This window comes from Leiobunum rupestre, chromosome 1 (assembly GCF_980474605.1).
Source record: "Leiobunum rupestre chromosome 1, qqLeiRupe1.1.hap1, whole genome shotgun sequence".
Taxonomy (NCBI): Eukaryota; Metazoa; Arthropoda; class Arachnida; order Opiliones; family Sclerosomatidae; genus Leiobunum; species Leiobunum rupestre.
This window is the reverse complement of record NC_143384.1, coordinates 81537230-81559921: the sequence shown is the minus strand read 5'-3', so window position 1 is coordinate 81559921 and position 22692 is coordinate 81537230. Positions and strand designations below refer to the sequence as shown.

At 33.3% G+C, this 22692-nt stretch overlaps 2 protein-coding genes across 5 annotated transcripts; one reads left to right on the top strand and one right to left on the bottom strand.

The window, feature by feature from the left end:
• Window positions 1-2599: 2599 nt before the first annotated feature.
• Arpc1 (Actin-related protein 2/3 complex, subunit 1A) lies at window positions 2600-16124 on the bottom strand. Of its 3 annotated transcripts, none has more exons than XM_090154518.1 (11): window positions 15945-16118; window positions 15108-15269; window positions 12500-12651; window positions 11928-12033; window positions 10890-11007; window positions 10302-10361; window positions 9935-10041; window positions 9519-9621; window positions 7730-7912; window positions 6856-7039; window positions 2600-2960 (listed from the first exon to the last, which is right to left on the bottom strand). In XM_090154518.1, the coding sequence occupies exons 2-11, from the start codon at window positions 15169-15171 to the stop codon at window positions 2922-2924; spliced, it is 1116 nt and encodes a 371-aa protein (XP_090010644.1). In that variant the 5' UTR covers window positions 15172-15269; window positions 15945-16118; the 3' UTR covers window positions 2600-2921. The 3 variants fall into 3 exon arrangements, with proteins under 3 accessions (XP_090010644.1, XP_090010627.1, XP_090010635.1); XM_090154501.1 differs by lacking the exon at window positions 2600-2960 and adding an exon at window positions 4280-4573 and having other exon boundaries at window positions 15945-16124; XM_090154509.1 differs by lacking the exons at window positions 2600-2960; window positions 15945-16118 and adding exons at window positions 4280-4573; window positions 15555-15577.
• A 2789-nt stretch (window positions 16125-18913) lies between these two features.
• LOC149967493 (calumenin-B-like) lies at window positions 18914-22067 on the top strand. 2 transcript variants are annotated; one of them, XM_090154481.1, is made up of 3 exons: window positions 18914-19080; window positions 20441-20869; window positions 21169-22067. In XM_090154481.1, the coding sequence occupies exons 2-3, from the start codon at window positions 20479-20481 to the stop codon at window positions 21714-21716; spliced, it is 939 nt and encodes a 312-aa protein (XP_090010607.1). In that variant the 5' UTR covers window positions 18914-19080; window positions 20441-20478; the 3' UTR covers window positions 21717-22067. The 2 variants fall into 2 exon arrangements, with proteins under 2 accessions (XP_090010607.1, XP_090010615.1); XM_090154489.1 differs by lacking the exon at window positions 18914-19080 and adding an exon at window positions 20230-20271.
• Window positions 22068-22692: the final 625 nt, after the last annotated feature.

The following is a 22692-nucleotide window of genomic DNA, read 5'->3' as shown; positions in this document are numbered from 1 at the left end:
CAGATACATCTGATTTCCAAAGAGATCCATTTAAATTAATTTGATTTGGAATAAGATAATTAATCAACCATAGTCAAGATAATGGATTTTGTAACAGTGTCCCAAAACTTTTTATACGGTTCTTTTTGCTTTAGTTCTGGTTTGAGACTGTTTCATATGGCTATTCCATGGCAGGGTTCGTACAAAATTTCCGTAATTAAATTCCCTGACAATTTTTGTAGGATAAATGAATGTTTTGAGGTAAAATCTTGAAAAATATTGTTTTTTCAAAAATTAGTCTGTTTTTTGGGGGTATGTCATTTTAAAATTACCTTACTTTTTGGGACCATTTTAAAATGCCCTAACTATTCACTGACCTTTTGGACACATTTTCAAATTCCCTCACTTTTCCAGGTTGTGTACGAACCCTGAATGGTGTTTGGGGCTTTAATTTCTTAGGGATGCTTTTAATTCTTAAACATAGAAGTTCATCACAATCGTAATAAGAGCCACAAACCTTTTAGTCTTAAAACATTGACTGTAGCAGCAAGGCGAACATCATCTCAAACTTATAAAAAACACTGGCCAGGAAGCTGTCAATTTATTTTACTGTCTATTGACAATTCAATGAATATTCTTATAAATGCATCAATTTATAGGGTGAGCAAGATCTCTGTAAGATGCTATGAAAATGTTGGTTTTAAATCTGCATTTGGTCAAAATTAATAAATACAACTAAAGTTGAAGATAGACACATCCACTAAACAGAGATTGGTGTAATTTGGTAATAGTTTTTAAAAATACAATTTCTAGATTCTTTCACCAAAGTCATTTTATTTGTATAATTTTTCTATTTGTAAAGAATCAACAGGAAGCATGAAAGCAAGATGCCATTGCAGAAAACTTGGTTTTTTAAAAATGGACCTGTGGAAGTTATCAATGGGAATAATTTTATCAGTTAAATCTCAAATTCTTAGTTTGAATACTACCCTCAGTAATGTAGTGAAAATGTCTGTAACACTTAAGCTAAATTCCACAAAATACAAAACAGTAGAATCAAGTGATGTATTTTCAAAGAATATGGCATTTCCAAATACCACAGTTTTTATTAAATTTTCATTTTTAACTGATTTTTATTCAATATGTGAATGAAGGTTAGATGTTACCCATGAGCCTGCACATATCACCTCTTGGTCAATCTGGATTTTAATTTCAATCACTATTAAACAGTTATACCAGGCACAATAAGGGATAAACATGTCTCCCACACTCAGCTAATCTGAACACTAGTTTTGTTATTTCGTTGCCCACAAATAATGGTAGATATTTATCTAGGTATCCGTCTGTTCTATCTCTTCAGACAGGTTTTCATTCTTACTCAGATAATCTAAAAATTAGTTTTGGTATTTCCCACTGCTCTCTCTCCATAGACACATTCAGGAAGGAGTATTTCTTCCTTTGAGGCGGGTGTAACCCTTTTTTTTTAAAGAAAAGGGTGCTGGAGACTAGGCAAAATGATAATATTTCTCCATTCATTATTCCTGTTTAGATTTCCTCAAGTAGATGGTGGAACCCTTTAAGGTTAAGCACAAATATTATTTTGACTCTTAAATCTGATGAATCTTAAATTTTGAAAAAACCATAAGGAATAAAGAGGCATACAACACAAATGAGTTTTAGTTTAGTGGAAAGGCTACTGCAGCCCTGACCAGCGGGTCAGGGTTGTTTGTGCATGGCGCCATCTCTATTCAAAGGATAGTAATTTTTCTATTTGCTTCAATTCTCTTCTTTGTATGCAAATAATCCCACCTCCCCTCCTGTGTGACTGGTTATACAGTAAACTTGATCACACTTTTATAGTAAAGAAAGCAGGTATGACCCGAAATACAACGTTTAATCATTGAGTTGGCCTGTTTTAAAGATTCTTTTGAATTATATATTGAGTGAGGTGGGCAAATCAAGAACCTTGACTTGAGGTTTATTGTGCATCCCCAAACATTAAAACTTGAGAAGTAAAATTCTGGAAATGAAGTGGAGAATCTGCTTGAACAGAGCGCTGTAGAGTGCATAAGTCTCCATTTGATAATTACCACAACGACAGAGGACATGAGAAGAGGTTGCCTCATCAGCAAAGCTAGATCTACAGATTGTTCTGTTAAGACTCACGTGAAGAGCTTAATAGTTCTCATTGCAAAATATTTCAAGCTAATGTCCATGGACCTAAAATAATTTCCTCTACACTAAATTAGCGATACAGTAAAGAATCTTTGAAAATTTATTTGAGCTTGTTTTTTTTCATACCTACACCAGTGCTAAATTTAAAATTGAAACAAAAAAAACACAAAATAGTAGTTAAAAGTTTATCTAAATTTGATTGAACTGGTTATTAAGGATGAAATTCCTTTATTAGAGCAAAATTATATTTATGGTGTAAAAATTATTAACAATTGTATTTGGAAGCCTAGTTTATTAAAACTAACATCAGATTTATAATTAAAATAACTACAAAACATAAATTAAATGAAATTTATAAAAAAATGAAACAATTTATTAAACTACAATTAAGCTGAAAATAATTTTAATTTTCAAGCAAAATTCACATTGTTTTCAGATATATACTTAAATATCAAAAAATCTAGGAAAACTAACATGATTTACAAATTGCAAATAAATTGTCATCTAATCCAGTTTATATTATTCGCTTAATTACAGAACTGGAGCACCAAATTATAAAAAGGTATTAAGTGTTTCATTTGAAATTAGCCATTCAATCTGGCATTAGTTTTGTCTTGAATTTTTTTAGTATTTTTAGTGTCAATAACTTGGTAACAATTACTATTCACACTCATAAAAGGAGCTTTCAACACACCCCAACTTCTGGCCTTCTGTCTTCTATATAACACCGAACCGTTTTGTTCTTTACTTCTTAAAATGTACTATTGTCACACAATTCTTAACCCGGAGAGTGAATCTTCAAGTGCCTGTAAACAAAAATCTTATGTAATTAACATTGCGGTTCTACAACCAAGACTGGCGCTATCATTAAGCACGTAGGTGGTAGTTTTTGGTTCAGATCTCAAAGCTGTAAATTAAAGTATGTCGAGAAAAAGAAAACTATAATGAAGATTCTTACTCTGCTTATGCTGTAGATGGCGCTAGGGCGCTGTTCAGCTTCTATTTTACAACATCTTGCGATATATGATCAGTGGCACATTCCAATTAACATGTGACACCGAGCATGCAACATGCTTAATTGTGAAAGCTCCCTAATGCTGTGTAACACCATCTTCCGCATATTCAGAATAAAAACTTTCCCTCATTGGTAATTGTTATAACAGTATAAAAACCAAATTTAACAAGTTTTCGAGAATGAAAGCAGTTATCTTGCCTTGCCTGGGGCACAAAAGTCTGGCACCAACCTTGTCTGCACTGAATAAGACAGATGTTATCCACCCAAGCTACAGATTTTGCATGGGGAAATGTTAATTGGCCCAAAAATAATTAAACATCAGATAATTCTTTGAATTTTGTTATAGGATCTAGGACATTATCCCCTAATATGCATTTCTAAGACCAAACCCCCCCCCCCTCAAATTTAACCAAGTGCTGGCATCTAATGGTGCCGCATATTCACAACACTAATGGGATAGTATCTAATGACATCAAAACTAGTCCCAGCGTACCTACTGAAAACAAAAAATGATGCTCCATTTGGCTGGGATTTTGTATGGTAAGTCAAATTTAAGAGGGATTGTTTGGAGGAGATATTGTCCGTATTCCCTTGCTGTAGTATGACTATTTTGAAGAGAATGGACCCACTGTTATAGGACTACAATGATTTTGACAGACTAACTATCGGAATGATAACTTTTGTTGAATTTACTACTGTATATGATTAGCTAAGTTGAAGTACATGTAGAATTAATGTTAAAAATCTCTCATTCTTAAACATACAAATACCTCATTAAAAAATTTAGAATTTTGCTTCCTAGGTCTGTACATTGCAAAAATATTGATTTTAATCGTTATCTACCCAAGGTGTTGAAAATAGTCTTGACCCCCTAAAACATACTTTTAATAAAAGTAATATTTTAAATTAAGTACGAGACAAATCTCAAATTAAAGTACTTTACATAAGTTTTCAATTTTTTTTATTTGTCGTACATAGCTGAAGTGCTTGGGAATCCAAATTTAAATGAGAAATATGTTATATCAAATTAACTTCTGCCACCCTTTGATTTCTACAAAATATTGCAACCTATAAAAGATTTTTCTACATCAAAAATAGAGTAAGTCTAGGTAGAATTTAAAACTAATTTATTGACTTCTGAATATTACATACAAGAAATTAACAAATGAATATGTGTAATATAAAAAATACCGAGTACCAAATACTTAAAAGCAAAAGCTGACATTATAGATATATATCAGTTATGTGAAAGTTTGTTAGTGTTGACTGGTCCTATAAGTGTACTTAATCCCTGTAACACATGATACCATAAAGCCTGCAATCCATTGTTTATGTAATATTGGTCTCCGGAGCCTTTATAGGAAGTCCACCAATATGTGTCCTCAAAATCACTTCACACAGGGCCTAATGAAAAGAATTGACTTCACCACTAAATCATACGAAACAATCCCACTACCAAGTATTTTAAAGGGTTGGGTGCTCTTCCATATCACTTAAAAAACCATTAAAATGTAAGCTTACCAAAAATAGTCTCTTAGTTTTAACTAAACCTTTTATGTTAAAGACAATATAATTCTGGTAAAATTTAGATATTTCGTATCAGCGCACTACAGTAGGGAATGTAGTGTAACTCATAATTCTAAATCACGGAAAAACTTTCCAATTCTTCAGAATGCCCAGCAACAGAATCACAAGCTACTTCAACATTTTAAGCATGACCCAACCACTCTGTACAATTCCGTAGCTATAGTAGCCTAGCTGATTATTATAACATTAAATTTTTTGCTTATAAGTTATTGTAAACTTCCGTTTAATTCTGTATACATATATTATGGCACACCTAGACTTAACTTTCAAAATGCACAATCTTAAGTCTTGCGAATTTCAAAATCATTATAACTCATGAATTTGACATGAAATGGATAAGAACAAGGTTGAATACCAATTTTATTGATATAATTTGATTTAAATTGCCTATTATGCTTCAATGTATTTATGAAAATGTACAAAAATCTAGTTTTTGTAACAACACCAATTCAGGGCAAACCCTATTAAATTTAAGATTATAATAAATTTCAGTTTACCTACAGGTTTTATTTGCTACAAAAAAAGTGAAAAAAATCAATGAAGTAAAAAGTAATCCGATTTAAATGGATATATTGATTTCAATCGGATTTCTATTCTACCGTGCTCAACAAAATTTCTACCATGATAAAATTTCTTCAGTTGCCCTCCCTAAACCATCTAGAAAAGTGATATTTCATACAAAAGGAATCGGGAGTGTAGTGTTCAATATTTTAAAATTTACGTAAAAATGACAACCCACCCTGCAGAATTCCAAAGCTTAATATTTTAAGTTGAAAATTCTGCATCTCAATTGATGTGTTATGTAAAAGCAGAGATTGGCCAATCATCATATACAATTTAAAGAAAGTGTCGGCTTAGTGTTTAGTAGCTCTTTTTTCAACAGATGTCGCTAGCATGGAAATCAAAATAAGATACTTAAACTACATTTGGACCCAACAAGTATCCCTCGCGTTGATTAGCTTGTTTGTAAATTTTACAATAACTTATATTATAGTAATTTTTAACAATAATTTTACAATGGGACATATAATTTAGGTTAAGGTCCACTAAGAAGCTATTTTGAATTTTAGCTCGCTATTAATAGATTGACCACGCTCTCGAATAAAGTCGTTTTTTCGAAGAATTGGATATATTCATAGTCATCTCTAATAACAAGGGCATTACCATAATACAGTTTTAATAAAGTATAACACCTGTGAAGTCAAGTCTTATAACTAAAATAATTTTAAGATATTCTAAACATGGGTAACTCTCACCAATAGAAAAAGAGAGACCTTAGAACAGACTTTGTTAATTCATATCAACTAATGTTAAATACTATGACCACGTTGACCACTCAACCTCAACAGATTCCAGAAATATAAAGAGCGAGTGTACCATGATATTTAGAGAATCACTTTGGATGACTAGGTAACTAACCTAACACTAGGCCAAATTTTTTTGCATATGCTGAGCATTTAGTTGACAATAAGCGCAGAAGTTAAGAACATGAAGTTATCGTATAGCAATAACTTTAATATAACACGCAAACTAAGCATACCACAATTTCTTGGTGTTCTCTCCCCCCACCCTTCTAGCTAAACCTTGAAAGATGAGATGACAATGGTGCAACAGCAGCTAAACTTTGACCACCAAAGACAAGCCTTTATCTCAAATACCAAGATGTCGTTCCAGATAAAGAGTGGGGTAAAACGACACCTGCGTACTAAAACCATACCCTAACAATCCACATTAGGGAAAATGCTGTATAAATTTTTTTAATCTTTACGATAAATGTTTCATTAACTTCTGATAGGCGTGTAAAGACATTTTGAAAGATGCCCAATTAGCAATTGCAGTTAACACGTAGCAGCCAATACAAGAAACTCAAACTGCTGGACAGACACTTGATTTATTGCCTGCTTAGACAACGAAAATCCAGCAGTTTACGAACTTCTCATCTTGATTATACTTGGAAACTGAAAATGCTAATTGGCAACCTAGACAAATAAATTCTAAGTGTTGTTTGAGTAGTGGATGATTTATCAGACTTATTTTAATATTTTTTCTCCTTCAATTTATTAACAAAAGATCTAGCCAAAAGAGAAAGGAAATACTACCTTAGTATCCCATATTACTAGTTTTCCATCCATTCCAGTGGTACAAAATTTTGTGGCTCCATTTTTACTTCCTGCTATAACTGTAAGTAACGTGATTGCATTTTGATGGACTGTGTCAAGAAGCGTATCACCGCTATTTTCTACAGTTGCTTTCTTATCCATGTCTCTAAACATTCTCATAGCACTAATTCCAAAAAAAAATATATAATTAGTCGAATTAAAATAACATGAAAGCATAAAAGTAACAAAAATGTTTTTCAACAAAACCTTGTCTACCCTTAATAATACAGCGGTTGTATGGGGTAAGGTAGTTTCCAGGTCAAATCCACCCAAGCTACAGATTTTGTTAGGGGTAAAATTAATTGGCCCAAAAATAATTTAATAAAATCAGAATTCTTTGTTATAGGATCTAGCTAGGACATAATATTCTAATGTGCGTTTCTAAGACAAAATCCCCCTCAAATTTAACAAATTGTTGGCACCTAATGGTGCCACATGTACTCTTCGCTCTTGTGCCGGGGATTTAAATTAAAAGCAGTATAGGACAGTTCACGCTTCGCCAAATCTACAGCAAGTTGTTCTTTGAATGAAAGCATGTTATATTACGCTAAGAGGCCCCTGGAGATAAGATACAATTTTTAATAAGGAAAAGACAATCTCAACCATCAAAATGTCCCTCAAAATATATTAAAATGTCAAAAAATAAATACTATAAACAATGTGACCGTTATCTTCATAACAAGGATTTTAAATTGAAAATTTGCACTCTCCTGGCACCCCTCTTTATTTCAGTCTTTTCAATTTTTTACTTTAGCAATGGACTAAAAATAATGAAGTCTAGATATATACAATTTGTAGCAGAAACGTTTCTTACCTAAAACCATCTACTTCTCTTTTCTGTGATTTGTCTAACTTATCTACAAATGTTAATTCCCCAGTTTTTTCTTCGTAATCAAAGAGCATAGGGCAGCAGTCATAGCCAGCAACCACAATCCTTGTTTCAGAAGCCCATACACATGTTAGGAAAGGTAAAAATGAAGTTTTATACGTAACCACACTGTAATAAAGAAAATTTATTTTTAGATTAGACTTAAAAAAGGTAAAATTAGACTAGTTAATTTCGATATAAGTTACCAAGCAAAAATAAATTTTTACGTAAACCTGTGATCTTTTAATTTACCAAAAATGGTCTAGACTACCTAGCACAAATGTGTATTCCTCAAAAAATATTGTTCACTCAAATTGATATATTTCTAGTTGAGATAACTTCTATCTAAATACATAGTTAAATTCCATCAGTACTCTGTATGTTGCTTCTAACAAGATAGTGCACAGGATTACATCCTGTTAATACATTATTAAAGATCAATTTAATCAGCAAAAAACTTTTTTTGCTACATTTTTTAAAATGAATAATTAGATTTATGTTTTTAATATTGCCCTAGGTTGTATGTTTGAAAAATCACTTACACAGGGTTGCCAGTTTTTTATTCAAATTCTGTGACTTCATAGATTTTCCCTGACCTATTTTTTAAGGTTTCCTATTGGTAACCAAAATTAAATTCCCTGACATGCCCCCAATTTTAGACCCATATTCAATTTAAACTTATGTTAGGGGATACCCATAGCAAAGCCGCTTCCGCGCGCGGTACAAGGGCTTTGTATATGCTGCAGAGATCATTCTCTCATTTTAGTGTCAAATCTTTCAAAATCCTGTACAGTGTCTACATTCGCCCTCACTTAGACTACTGTTCCAGCATTTGGTCCCCCCACCTGGTCAAAGACATTGAGAAGCTGGAAAGGGTGAAAAGAAAGGCCACGAAGCTAGTTTCAGGGTTCAGAACCTTACCATATGATGAAAGGTTAAAAAGGTTGGGTCTTCTGTCCCTTAATAACAGACGTCTTTGCGCTGACTTAGTTGACACCTTCAAAATCATTTATGATGTTACTGCAGTTGACTTCTTCGACATCAAGTGGGAGGGCCGAAAGGCTCCCACAATCCGTAAAAAGTGGTGCAACGGGGTAGCTAGGCGGGTTTTCTTCACCCAACAGGTTGTTAAATTTTGGAATTATCTCCCGGCTGCCGTTAAGACCAAATCCTCCGCATCAGCATTCAAGTGTCGATTAGATACATATAAAAACTGGGGCTGAACTGTTGTTCATTTCAGCATTACTTACAATTAGCTTTTTTTTAAATTTTATTACTGTCGCTTCATATGTATCTTTTTTTGTGAAATTCTGTTTTTTTATTTTTGTTTTTCGGGCACTATCATTGTATCAATTAATATTACTGTAAATAGTTTCTTTTGTTTCGAGCATTATAGTATCTTTTGTATCGCGTATCAGGGCCCAATAAGTGTACAGCTTTTTTATCCTGAATTAAAACATTATTATATAATTTTCTGACTAAACCTACTAATTAAAAAGAAAAATTTTCCTGCCAACTTATTACTCCTTTAACTAATTTATTGAAATATAATGACAACTTGAGCCTACTTAAAACCAAGTTAATATCAACTAAAATGTGTAGACAAACTAAAATCCAACTTATTTTTGGTAAGGGCATATTGGAGGGTCAGAAAAGCATTACAAGCAGACCGGTATGAATTCCTGCTGGTAATAGTATAATGGTGCTCTTTAAATTAAAAAAGTATCAAACTTACTTGCTACTATTACTGGAATCAGAAACTGATATACTACTATCATGGCTAACCCATGCAACTTTATTCCCATCTGGTGAAAACTTTACATTATGGACCCAGCCACCTACAGAAAAACGAACATGTATTGTACAAATGTTTGATTGACACGATTCATCAACAAATTCTAAATTAAGAGATCAGTTATAGCCTACGCTAGAAAATATTCTGCGCACAAACCTACAAACCATTACTACTATTCTATCCTTACAAATTTAAAACAGTGGCATCCTCATAAATGAAACCAAGATCAATGGCTTTCAAAATTGAAAAATTTATGCAATACGCCTAACACCAATGCTTATGCTAACGATCTCCAAGATGTTAATATCTGATCAATTTTAAAAAATAAATTACAATATGTTAGTGGTGAAACTTACCACCTCCACTAGATAGTTCCGCCATAAGATTTCCTAAAGGCATTTTTGTACCCCATGGAGTTGGATCAGGCTTAGAATCAATTTCTTTTACATAGGCTGAATATATCCTGGAAATAGACATTTTAAAATGAATGTAGTAAACATTTTTATCAAGCACTGATTTAAGGATATTTCAGATGGATTTTTAATAAGCATTTTAGAGTTCAAATATAAAATACCCCTAAGTGAAATATTTTGAAAAAATTTAAGGATAATTATCTCAGATGTTTAAGTAGGCCTGTAAAATTTGTCACAAGAAATTGTTTTACAGAGTGGAATGGTAGGTCGAGGTGCTTTGGAGTTGAAATTAAAAAATTACTAAATTTACCTAGTTTTGAAATCTGTTGAGCCACAAACTAACAGCACATTGTTTGGATGCCAATCAATACTGAAATAAAATTAAGTACTTAAATTACATACACTAAATCATTTTTTTATATGGAATTTGGAATATGTTCTTTTAAAGGGAATATCACTTAAAATGCGTTCTTTACGAATGACCACAAACAATTTTAGGAAATACCTAGGTAACAAACAAACGACTAAGCAGAACTGAAAATTTCCAAAGCCTTAGTTAGGATGGAGTGGACAATATGTTTCGAGGATGACTATACTATATACTAGACCTTATATTCCCTTTAACACTTGGAGGTAATTCTAAATTTTACTTTTTAGTCTATGAACACATATCAGATTGTTGTGTGGTTTGTCCAAATATGAACAAAATAGCATTTCTTGACATTTAAAATCCTTAATACCCCTGATCAGCATTTAATGGGGGGGGGGGGGGTGCAACAGTTATAATAATGGTTATAATCCTATTAAATATCATAATATCCTTAATATTGAAATAATTAGATAACTTTACATTTTTTATAACCATTGTTAACAAATATATTGAAAATATATATATTACCTTGTAACTGTAGACCTGATGGGTTTCTTAATGTGTTTACTAACCCACCAATCATTTTCTTCTTCACAATAGCAAACCGAAATTAACCTAGCCCCGCAGCCCACAGCAAACTTGTTCTCTGTTAAAAGATATAAATTATTTTTTATATAATTATCAAGTAGAGATAAGCAAAAACGTTTTAAGGCAAAATTACTGTAAATACAAGAAGTATCATGCTACCGATGCCAAGTTTATAATATACCTTGTAAGAGTGATGTATATATCTAGGCCAAGCCACATCATGGCACAAAATTTACAGCGCATATTTCTTTCTCTAACCATGTAATATGTGAAACTTATATGTACTAATTAATGAATAATTTTCAAGATGTATTAGTTTCAGAAACTCATTATATTATGACTTTTCCCCTGCACTATGTTTGGTTCCAAGCAACATTTAAAAAAATCAGCGGCAAACTGAGAATGTACATGTTTACTTAAACATTCACGTACCCGCAAATAACAATAGCAAGATAGGAAGATGACAACTTTTCTTATAAGAGGTATATTATACGCTTTTGCTTATACTTATAAAAGAGTCTAATTCTAAGTTAAACATTATACATATGTTTAAGCAAAAACTCAATCTAAAAAACTAGCGGGGCCATATTAGGAATTGGATCTGTGCAGCCTATATGCCTGAAATTACACTTGAAACAAATAAGGAACAAAAATTAGTTAACCCTCTAAAACCACCCTAGAGTGGCACTGTCAAAGGCTACGTGTGACGCATTAGAAAGCGGCCGCAAAACCGGTTATGAAGTCTTTCTTGTGAATAGCTCTCAATAAAAATTTTGCATGTGAAGAATAGGAAGTGTCACACTTAAGTAACAATATTATACACTTATGCTATAACTAATTTCAATGAAATTCATTTATTCACTACCACTAGGTGACTCGTGCATCTTCCTTTTTTACAACCTTTTTGCCCATAGCATTATATATAATTTTTATATTGAATGTTATGGTGACTATAATTATTAATCTTGAAGCATATACCTTGAGGGGACCACCTAACACAGGTTGCCGCTCTGTTTATTCTTAGTAATACAGTGCTGGGTTTCCATTTTCCATTAACAAATGCCCAAACATAAGCATTGCGGTCCTGAAATGAAAGATTCCACAATTTTAAAATCATTGCAAAAATTAGAACATAATATTAACTAAATGTCTAAAATCGAAAACCTCTTTAAAAATGACAAAGAGTGTTATAATTTATAACACATCAATACCAAAAAAAAAAAATTTAACGTGCAGGCAAGGATCCACGAGCAAATGTTCAGCTCAGCACCGAGGCCAACAGTCTTCCAAAAGGAATTGACCTCTGCTGAAGCTCTGTTTGCTATTGGGCCCTAAAAGGATTGAACTAGGGTTTAAAAACTCCCTCTGGCTGAAAGTTTAAAAATTGTCAGCTCCACTCTGGGGCCGAAGGTCTTGTAAATGGCTGAGCCTAGGCTCTGTTTAATCCATGCCTGCAGGTAACACTTTAAATGGCCTATGATCTGGAAAACTTATTGCCTTGGTTTAAAATTACCACTTACTATTAAAGAAAAGAAATGAAAATAACTTACTGCAGAACATGTAACTATCCTATTTGTGCTGGGAGCCCAATCAATGCTGGTTACCCGTAAATCATGTTGCGATAAAGTGTCAGATTTAGTCCATTTGTCACCATCCTTACGATAAATGTGAACTTCATTGTTGTTGGGAGAAAATGCCACTTCTAAAAAAAATTATAAAATATTCCCATGATAAGAAAATTTAAATTTAACAAAAATATTAATTATGTCTGTGCGATTGATAATAAGTAATTTACTTCTATAAAGCTTGGTGTTCTAATTGTTGTGTACTACGTTTTTTTATTCTGGTTTTATAGTTTGCAATGTTATCTTTAAAAAACACAGCCTAATAGATGAAATCTTATCGCTTTTAGCACCCTTTTGGATGTTTCCTGTTTTAACTGTAATCCTCGATTTTTTAAGATGTTATCAGCTTGTCTCTCAATAATTTACAATATATAAAATGGTGTCAGAAGTGGGATTCAAACCCACACCCTCAGATTAAGTCAGAAGCCATATGATACCATTTCTCCGATATATGGTCTGGCTTTGCCCACTTAACTATTAATGGGAAGAAGATTTAGATAAAACTCTTAAAGGCTCCAATTAAATCTGGTATCAATTTACTTAAGTGAAGTGTGCACACCCTTAGTTGGAATATCGTTGGCTGTACCCATGTTTATTTTCCCTCTTAAAATTACTAACACTAATCAGTTACGCTATTACCCAAGCAATAATTGGCTTCAAAGAAAACCCAAAAGAAGCTTTCCTTATTATACCAATTCAATTTCATAAGATGCATGCCCTGTACTCCACATGTAGGACCTAATACACTTGGTGACTCACTGCCAACAACACCATAATATGCACCCAAAAACAATACAGGCCTTGTATCCTGTATTCACAATCACGGCTTGTGCTTAATCAAACGAAATTACCCAGGGTATTGTGCACATATGTATCCACCTATTTTAGTTTTTACCAATTTAACCCCAAATATTAATACACTTTCGTGAACTACACATAAAAAGTACATATTAACTCAATAATATAGGTTCTTTGAACAATTAATAAGTAATTTCAGTTTCAGGTGACACAACGTCATCTATGCTTTTTCGCATAGAGAAAAAAACCTGCGCAAAATGGCGGCCATAGTCAAAGCTTTGACATGAAATTACTCTAATGGAGCCAAATGGCACTGCACATTTGCTTCCATCTCGTGCTGGGGGCACGCGGTGCTTCCCAACCCCAATATATAATCACGGTGGGTGTATATAAAAATCCCACCTACTGATATCTTACATAGGGACCTCCAAAACCATTAAACTTGCACTTAAAAACATTTTAATTTTTGGTGGAGAAAAAATTAGCTCCCTAGTTACCATGGTAACAAACTATAGATAGCACCCTACAGCAACTGATTGAGCTCGATTTTTTGGAGGTCACATGCCAGAAGTCGGTAATCATTTCATTACTCAATCGGAAAGCTCTCTGAATTCGAATTTATGGTACGGAGTTCTATATTATCTTTGATGCATCTTAACTGCATGCTAAGCTTAAAATCCCCACAGAGGGATTAGGAAACCAATAGGCGTAACAAAGTGTATTGAGCAATAAAATATTATAAATCAGTAACCAATGGTACATTTCAGTGCAACAACAGTTGTGGCATTTTTGAAATCAAATTTCATTGGGAATAAAAAGGGCCTTTAAATGTAATTACCTTAGTTATTTTATCAAAAATTTAAATTTAGTATAATTTAATAAAAATGAACTATTCTTTCTAATGGTTACCAGTAAAATGGAAAAAGCAAAATGATTTACAAACAGAAGAAACTGACTTATCGCCAAACCTATGGTGTATTGTTGTTTTAATGTACCTCTTACAATTCTGTCTCTTCATTTTACAAGTGTAAGAGCTGGTGCTAAAGTTACGAAGAATTTGATTTTCTAATGCACATGCCAATTGAGCACACAAAGAATATACTGTAAGCAGTCTTGTGATGTAAGAGCAACATTTTATATTACGTGGGCCGTTCTATTCACACCTAATATTAACAGGGAGGAATTTATAAAAACCAACTTGTAGAAACTAATAAATTTAGTAAACACTACCGAAAAATATCGAACATTAACATTTAATTTTAGCTAATAAGAATGCTAAATAAAAACCACTAACAAAGTCACCACGAGGAGCTCTTCTTTAGAAGAGTCATTTTCCTAGTGGAAACTTATTCCTGAAGAAATAAGCTTCCCTGGAAGCCCTACATTTTTATAAATTATATCTTAAAGACCACTTTAAATAACAATTGATCTAATTTTTCCATGATTCTTTAATTACTTGGGTCCTAGTCTCATTTTTTTCTGTTTCCATCAGCATAAGGTGACTTAATAGAGCTGTAAACACTTCACAAAGCTCTAGCTCTTAAAAATGAAGGGGGAAAAAAGGGTTTTAAAGGTTCCGTACCAGCCCTGCATAACATAGCACCTTTTAGGTGCACTTCATAATTTATTTTAATATTACTGCCAATTATTTACACTCCAGTCATCTAACTGTATTTTTAAAAGATACCCTTAGCGCACACTAATTTCAAAATAAAGTTGTAGGAAATTTACTTACGTGTTCGATCATTATTAAAAGCATGGCATGTGATAGGTTCTACACCGAAGCTGTGAATCTCCATATTTAGCAATTAAATCTCCGTGGCTGACACAATTTATTACCCCAAAGATTTTCAACAAACATTGACAGTGAAAGGGAAGATTTTGTTCACCGTGTTAGCTAAAAAATAATAAAATTAATAGTAATTCATTTTAGTAAAACTTCTCATCAGCCCTTTCAATTTAAAAGACTATGTTACTTTTATAAAACCATTATAACCAGGGGCTATAGTAGCATATTAGGCTACACTAAAAACGTCCTAACTGAAAACCCAGCATGAAATAAAAGATGTCAAAAGAGTCAATTCTTATTTATTTATAAAGTGTAACATATCTTAGTGAAGAAGGAATATTTAAGTGGTTACGTTTTTCACACCTTATATAAGATTTATGATTCACTTATTACTTATTCAGATTGCAGTCTGCCTTTGTCACTGTGTACCTAACAAATTGATTTTTGTATTTGCTTAAATAGAACCCTATCAGATGAAACAATATTTACACTCTCTATAGTATAGAAAAGCCCTTCCTTCTTGATTCATTTAAAACTATAAATATAGATCACTTAATAGCATCTAAAAAGCCGGTTAAGGCCTTAGTAATACGCCCCCAATGAGTCAATGACAGTCAGGATACCCAGGAACGATTATTAGGTGCGGCCTTTCCTTTACATGCATAGAAAAAACTTAGCTTACCAATACACTTTCAAAACTGGTATATAAACTTAATGTGCAATATAATGAAAACGTTTGTACCTCAATAAAAATTCACAATATAAAGTTTTAATAATATTTACCAGGAACAATTGTAGCACTTCATATCATAATTTTCTCCTTAAGCAGAGGCCTAGAAGTACAACTAAATCGTCGTTTCACGGATTACCGGCTTGCTGGGCTACCAGCTGAGCGTACTCGTTCTTTTATCAGTACAAGGGCCTGATATAATCATATTCCTATAACCCTATAGCCAACACAAAAAAGCAACCAACAACGATTATAAATCTTCCGAATGTTATGCAGTCAACCTAGTTTTCTGTATTTTTGTTCCGCTATTTCTATGCTCACTCGCATTTATTTTAGAAAAAACTGCGTGATTAGTTTGAGACGTCAACGATGAAAACCTCAAATAGTTTTCCCTTTTGTTGTCCTCCTTTGTGGAGATTTTCGTTACACTGCTTTAGCTGACTGTCGATGGTGTCACAAAACACTTATGGAAATTTCAACATGGATTTCCTCTTACCATGATAAATACTTCATTCTATCATAAGTGTATAAAATTGTTTAATAAAATGACACCTTCTATTCTTCACAGGCAAAAATTAACAACACAAACTATGAAGCGGGCTTCACCTCGAGTCTCACCGTCTCACGTAACCTTTGACAGCACCTCGCTAGAGGGATATTTACTTTCTGTAATGAAGGTTTTTCAAACACGATGATTTCATGGAGACCTATGAAATTCATTCCATTTCGAAATAAAGCCGTGTAGCTCAATAACTAGTTTCAGCAACTATTGAATTTTGCATTTACATGGAACGCTATTTTCATAAGTTGATAAAACTTTCTAATCTAGTTTAAATTTTTGTCATAAGTATCGCCGCCTACCGACCGAGTTTTAAATTGAATATATGAAAGCTATTTGCTCGTTCAAAATTATTATTTTTTATTCGATTCACTTAAATTCAGTCCGCTCATCCATCTGATTAGGGTGAGATATGTTTAACGGCCACGCCAACGGGGGTATACGTGTGGCCAGGCACCCCGTTGGGGGATTGGTGGTCGTCCACCGTCCTCACACGGCCATCCACAAACTCTGTCTCCCGGACGCTTGGAATTACAGGAGTACGCAACAGTGTGAGAAATAAGGCACTATCACAGGCCAATCTCCAGTTTAAAAATTAAATGCCTGGGGTGTTAGTGGTCCTGGTGACCACTTAATTAATTCAAAGTTTTTCCCTTCAAGATTTAGAGTTCTTTATTTAACACTCCAAAATTTTTAAATACCCATAAAAACTAACCTACTAAGCCTATGCCCTAGCACATATTGTCAAGAGTAGCTAATTTGGCCATAAATTATGATAGCCTGATTTTGAAGGTTAAAAATGGTAAGTGGCCAGTGGCCAGTTTTTTATTTAAACTATCTAGGCGCTAAGACTACTGGCCACGGGTCCAGTTTAAAACAATTCCTTATTTCTCAGTCTGGTACGCAAATACTCCCAGCCAATCAAAATTATCTCTGCACCGAAAAACATAGAAATTAAAAAGTCGTCTGCTATTTCTTCACATATTTAGTTGACGATATTAAGGCAGATGGCGCTATATTTCATAAGCTCAAAGCCTATAGTAATATTTGAGTATTCGTGGTCGAAATGAGTTAAGCCCTCAACGCTTGACCATATAATAACACCTGCTTGTACACCACATCTCAATTTTTCAACCACCGACCAAAGAGGGTAGCAATAGTGTTGTCGTCTGAAACCCTGCGACCTCACCATTGTAATTTGCCTATTGATAAGAAACGGTAACTGTCATGGCGGCCACTATTAGCACTACAGCTGTGACTTTACAAGCAGGATTGGAAATAAGGTTTATTTCTAAACTGGTCTATTTGGCCAGTGACTCCCAACTCTTGAATTATTTAAGTGGTCACGTAGACCAGTTGGTTAATAATACGATAGATAATTTTGAATTAATAAACTGGACACTGGACCAGTGAACCCCTAGCTTTTGAATAAAAAAACTGGTCTGAGCAATTAATAAACTGGTCTTTGACCCAGTGAACACCGCTTATTTCCAAGCCTGGTTACAAGTTTTCAAAATCGTATCAGACGACAACACTCTATGGATTTCAATAGGTGGTTTTTTTTTCGCCTGTTCTGGGTTTTTTGAGAAGGGTAAAAAGTGTAGCCATATGACGTCATTTTACTTCAATTCTGTCTTGACGAAAAAAACGAGTTGGAGTAGGAAGGGAGTAGTTAAAGGTTAAAGGTTATTTACAAAAAGATTCCCGTCATATTTTCGTGCAATGAAATTTAAGCAGACGACAAAACTAGATTACTCCCTCTACACCTCCTTTCGAGGAGGAGTAAAAAGTGTAACCCTAATACTCCGGAACAAGCGAACAAAATTCTGGACAGGGTAAATCTTAACCCGAGAACAGGCGAATAAAACGTCTTAGGGTAAAAAGTTTACACTTTTTGTCCCCGGACAAGCGAAAAAAAACCACCTAATTTGTAAAGATTTTCTGTGTGTGAGTTTTTTTTTTCCACAGCATCCACGGCCTTCCCCCGAACTTCTTTGATATCTCGCAATATGTTCATCCTACCATTTAAGACTTACGAGCCATTTACCTACTCTAAAACATTGCTTTAATATAGAAAACACTAGAAAAATTATTGAAATGTTTAGTACTCTTTTTACTTTTTCTGGCAACTCTACCCTGACTGTCTGCGCTACCTTAGAGCAAGAGTCAAGCAAGTCTGAAAACCCCTATATGAGAAAAACCACGGCAGTTTTAAGTTTGAAATCTAGCATAATAATAATGATAATCTAATAATGAAAATTGATAAAAATAGAGTGAAAATATATATTGAAAATTTTCATTGAGTCATCTTAATTTAAAAACACTCAAGGATTCTTATTTTGAATTTCTTTCAATAGTCACGTATCTCGACTTACTTGACTTTTTCTCTCAGGTAGCGGTCTAGAAAATATTTTCAGGCCACGTGGTCCCTCGCATGTCCTATTTTTTTTTAGCACGAAGATCGTGATTTCCGGGTCCTGTGGAATATGTGGCACCTTGATTTTCTCGTTCATGATTCAGACAGTCAAAGATCTGCTTTATGCTGCCGCGCGGTGGGACGTGGAAGTCAATTATTTGTAGTGGAGCTGTTTTCCGATTCTTGAACTCATTTTCAATAAATTCTGATTTTGGTAAGAACTTTTAGTATTTTATATAGTAATTTTTTTCAAACTTAGTCATTTTACCAAAATTTAAGATTTTTGATCGCTCAGAAATAAAAGGTCGTTTTCTTCTTTTTGCGATAGTGCCAGGTCAGCAATATTCGAGGTGCAAAAGTTTTTTTTTATGAGTTGTTGTTTAGTCTAATTTTGTGAAACTATTCATGTCAAGATTATCTTTTTTTTAATTTTCCCATTTAAATATGTTTTTTCACCCTTGACATTGGTAATTTTTTCAAGGAGAATGTATTTGTGTTAAAAAAAATTGAGTGAGGGATTTTAAAGTAGATTGTGATAACTTCAATTAAAATTACATTATGGGGTGGGGTATATTAATTTTGATATATTTAAATTATGTATTAAAAGAGTATGTGAAAAATTAGTATTTGTACAGCATACGTCTTACAATCCTGGAAATTTGTTTAGTAAAAAATCGAGGACATATCAGGGACACTATAAATATTTAGTATAAATTAGGAAATTGGTGAGGATTGAAAAGGAATGCCTAACGAGTCAAGAGGAAACTTAATTCGTATAACCAAAATAATATCGGGGGAAAAACGAAGGAAATCTCTATTTTATAGTTTACTTTAGCAAGGTGTTTGTTGATAATTTGGCCCAAACATTTCTGTATACATTATCTGTAATTTCTAATATGCTCCATCCCAAGTCACAGAAATTCTTTGTTTTTTTAAAAATATCAATATTTTTTATTTAATTTCATTTTATGATTTTCATACAATTTATAGCTCTTTCACTGTTTAAATAACGGATATTTTACTTATATCAGTTAGCTAATCTTGAATTAAATGAAATATTAATTAAATTTAAGTTCCATTACACTTATACCTTCCCTGAATTGACTGATTAACTAAGAGCTGTTAAGGCTACCTAGCCCTAGCCTTAGCTCTTAAACAACAAGGGACAAAAAAAACCATTTAATATTTTAGTTTGCTCAGATTTTCTAAATACTGATTTTATTTTTTTTAAGAACCTAGCTTTTGCCAATTTTTAATCCCCCATTGAAATACATTGTGTGGTTTAAATCAATGACTTTAAAAAAAAAATTATTTAATCACTAATTAAATCCGCCAACCCTGGTTTTTTGTTAGTCTCATTATATCTCTATTGCTATGTAGTATGCACATTAAAATATCTCAAACGGTGAGGGTATAAGAAAAATAAAATAAGATTTAACTGATATTTTTGAAAACTTAATTATGATTTTCTAGTATTCTATTAAATATTATTTGGCAAATCACAGCAATTTTTTATAATTTTTTATTACTTGTTCTTTGACAGGGTAATAAATAATTCCTTTTTTTAATTACAGAATTCAGTTTAACTATAGTCGCTAGTCCTTAAGAAAAAATGCGCATTGCCTTGATTTGTATATTTGCATCTTTTCTTATCGTCAATATATTGTGTGATGAGAGTACGGATAAAGATAGTAAAAAAGATGAAGTCGAGGAAGATCCATCACTTATAAATCAAGCGCCACCGGAAGAAATTAAGAGACGAATGGCCCATCTGGTTGAAGAATACGTTGATAGAGACAAGGATGGATTTGTTTCTATTGAAGAACTTAGGGATTGGATTAAAGGAATTCACGAAGCTATGACGCTTGACAATGTAGAACAACAGTGGTCGTATTATAAACCCGACGTAAAAGAAAATGTTGAAACTTGGGATGGATATAAACCCGAAGAACAATGGTCTTTAACTTGGGAAAAGTACAAGTCCTTGACTTACCCTGAAGAAGGTGAGCTATATATAAAATCAATTTTTTTGTGGTTAGGTTAAGGAGGTTATGGGTATTTTCATTTATAGTATACTCTGTTTGCCTTAGCTCTGATAAATTCAAAATGATTGTAATGATATAAAACAATTTAAATTAAATTTTCAATTAGAAAGTCTGGTACAATGGTCTTTTAAACCACTGTCAAAGCTTTGCCAAGAAAATTAAACCTTTTATCTTAGCTGAAAAGAAAAGATGGTTTTGTTTACGATGTTTACTATGATACTTTCGTTTTACGGTACATTTGTTTCATATATTTCCAGGATCTACTGAAACTCCTCTTGCTGGTGGCATGAGTCAAAAAGAGATGCTTCTTAGAGCCGAACGTCGTTGGAAATTAGCAGATTTGGATAATGACAATAAACTAAATAAGGAAGAGTTCCATGCATTTTTACATCCAGACGAATTTGACAGAATGAAAGAGCTTTTGGTGACTGAAGCCACCGAGGATATGGATAAAGACAAAAACAACGATGTGTCTCTTGAAGAATATATGGAATACATGAAGAAAATGGCTGGCCAAGAAAAAGATGATCCTCAGTGGGCTCCTGCGCAACAAAATCAGTTCACAAATTATCTTGATAAAAATAAAGATGGATCGTTAAATAAAGAGGAAATGAAAGAGTGGATTTTACCACCCTACGATCGAAGTGATGCCGAAGCCTGGAGGCTAATGTCTGTAGCTGATGGCGATCAAGATAACAAACTCTCGAAAGAGGATATTCTGAATCAATATCAGTTTTTCTTGGTATTGCAGCCTCCGGAATTTTGGGCCCTGGGGGCAGAAAACAAAACGCACGATGAATTTTAAACAATTTTGGAAGTAGGACTGCATTCTAATTTTAGGTTTTTGTTCCTGTTTTGTATACTCACTATTGACCTACTTAAAAATAATAACCCTGGAGCTTCTTGTTGATGTTACATTTGGAAGTATTTATCTAGAATATATGGAAATCTGGTTTTGGAGATTTTTTAATTATATAAATACTATATTTTTATACTGGTAAATGTTTTGAGTATTTAGCATGGGGTTTTATGGTCTGATTGGAAACTACAATGAGGCATTAAAATGTGATATATTTTTTAAAGGTTTTACAGTGATTTTATGAACTTATTACAATTTTACCTTTTTGTACTTGATAAATAAAACCTAAATTTACAATGTGTTTCATTTTTATACGCTCTTATTATTTAAGAAGTAAATATACCAAACAATTTGTGATAACCAGAGTTCTAAAAGTTTATTCCAGAACAATTACTCGTTTCTTATCCTATTATCAAGGTAAGAGTGTGGGATTTATTTAGGAAACAAGATAAAATACCTCGACCCCTTTTTAGGAGAACTTTAAGCGAAAGCCCGGAAAAAGTACCACCAGTTCTATTTTTATAAAAGATGAAAATTTTTATTTCCTATATGTAAATTTTGTAAATGCTAGCCTTTTTTAGTAACAATGCTCACCACTAATATTTTATACATAACTTTTCAACCTTTACGTTAAAAGGGAAAATTAACAGTAAATGGGAAATATGTCCTGAAAGTGCGTCTTGGTAAAATTGGGATTTAGGTAAATTTCCCCGTAATTGGGGAAGGAAAATTCGCTTGACCGCATTCGAATCGGCCATCTTTTGCGATGCTTGATTGACGGCATATTCAATGTCAGGCCGTGTGCCCGGGGCTGCGTGGCGAAGACTCCCGATTGCTGAGACAGACGAATGACGTCTCGAAAACTTTCTGACCCTCTTCACCAGTGGTGTAGTCGGGCCAGGGCGTCGCCCCGGTGCTTTTT

Coding starts and splice junctions, on each gene's coding strand:
- Arpc1 (XM_090154501.1), bottom strand. CDS start 15,171: ATGGAGATTCACAGCTTCGGTGTAGAACCTATCACATGCCATGCTTTT. Junction 11,008..11,927: donor TGTTAGGTGGTCCCCTCAAG/GTATATGCTTCA, acceptor ATCTTTTAACAG/AGAACAAGTTTGCTGTGGGC. Junction 7,913..9,518: donor GATTCCAGTAATAGTAGCAA/GTAAGTTTGATA, acceptor TCTTTATTACAG/TGTGGTTACGTATAAAACTT.
- LOC149967493 (XM_090154481.1), top strand. CDS start 20,479: ATGCGCATTGCCTTGATTTGTATATTTGCATCTTTTCTTATCGTCAAT. Junction 20,870..21,168: donor CTTGACTTACCCTGAAGAAG/GTGAGCTATATA, acceptor ATATATTTCCAG/GATCTACTGAAACTCCTCTT.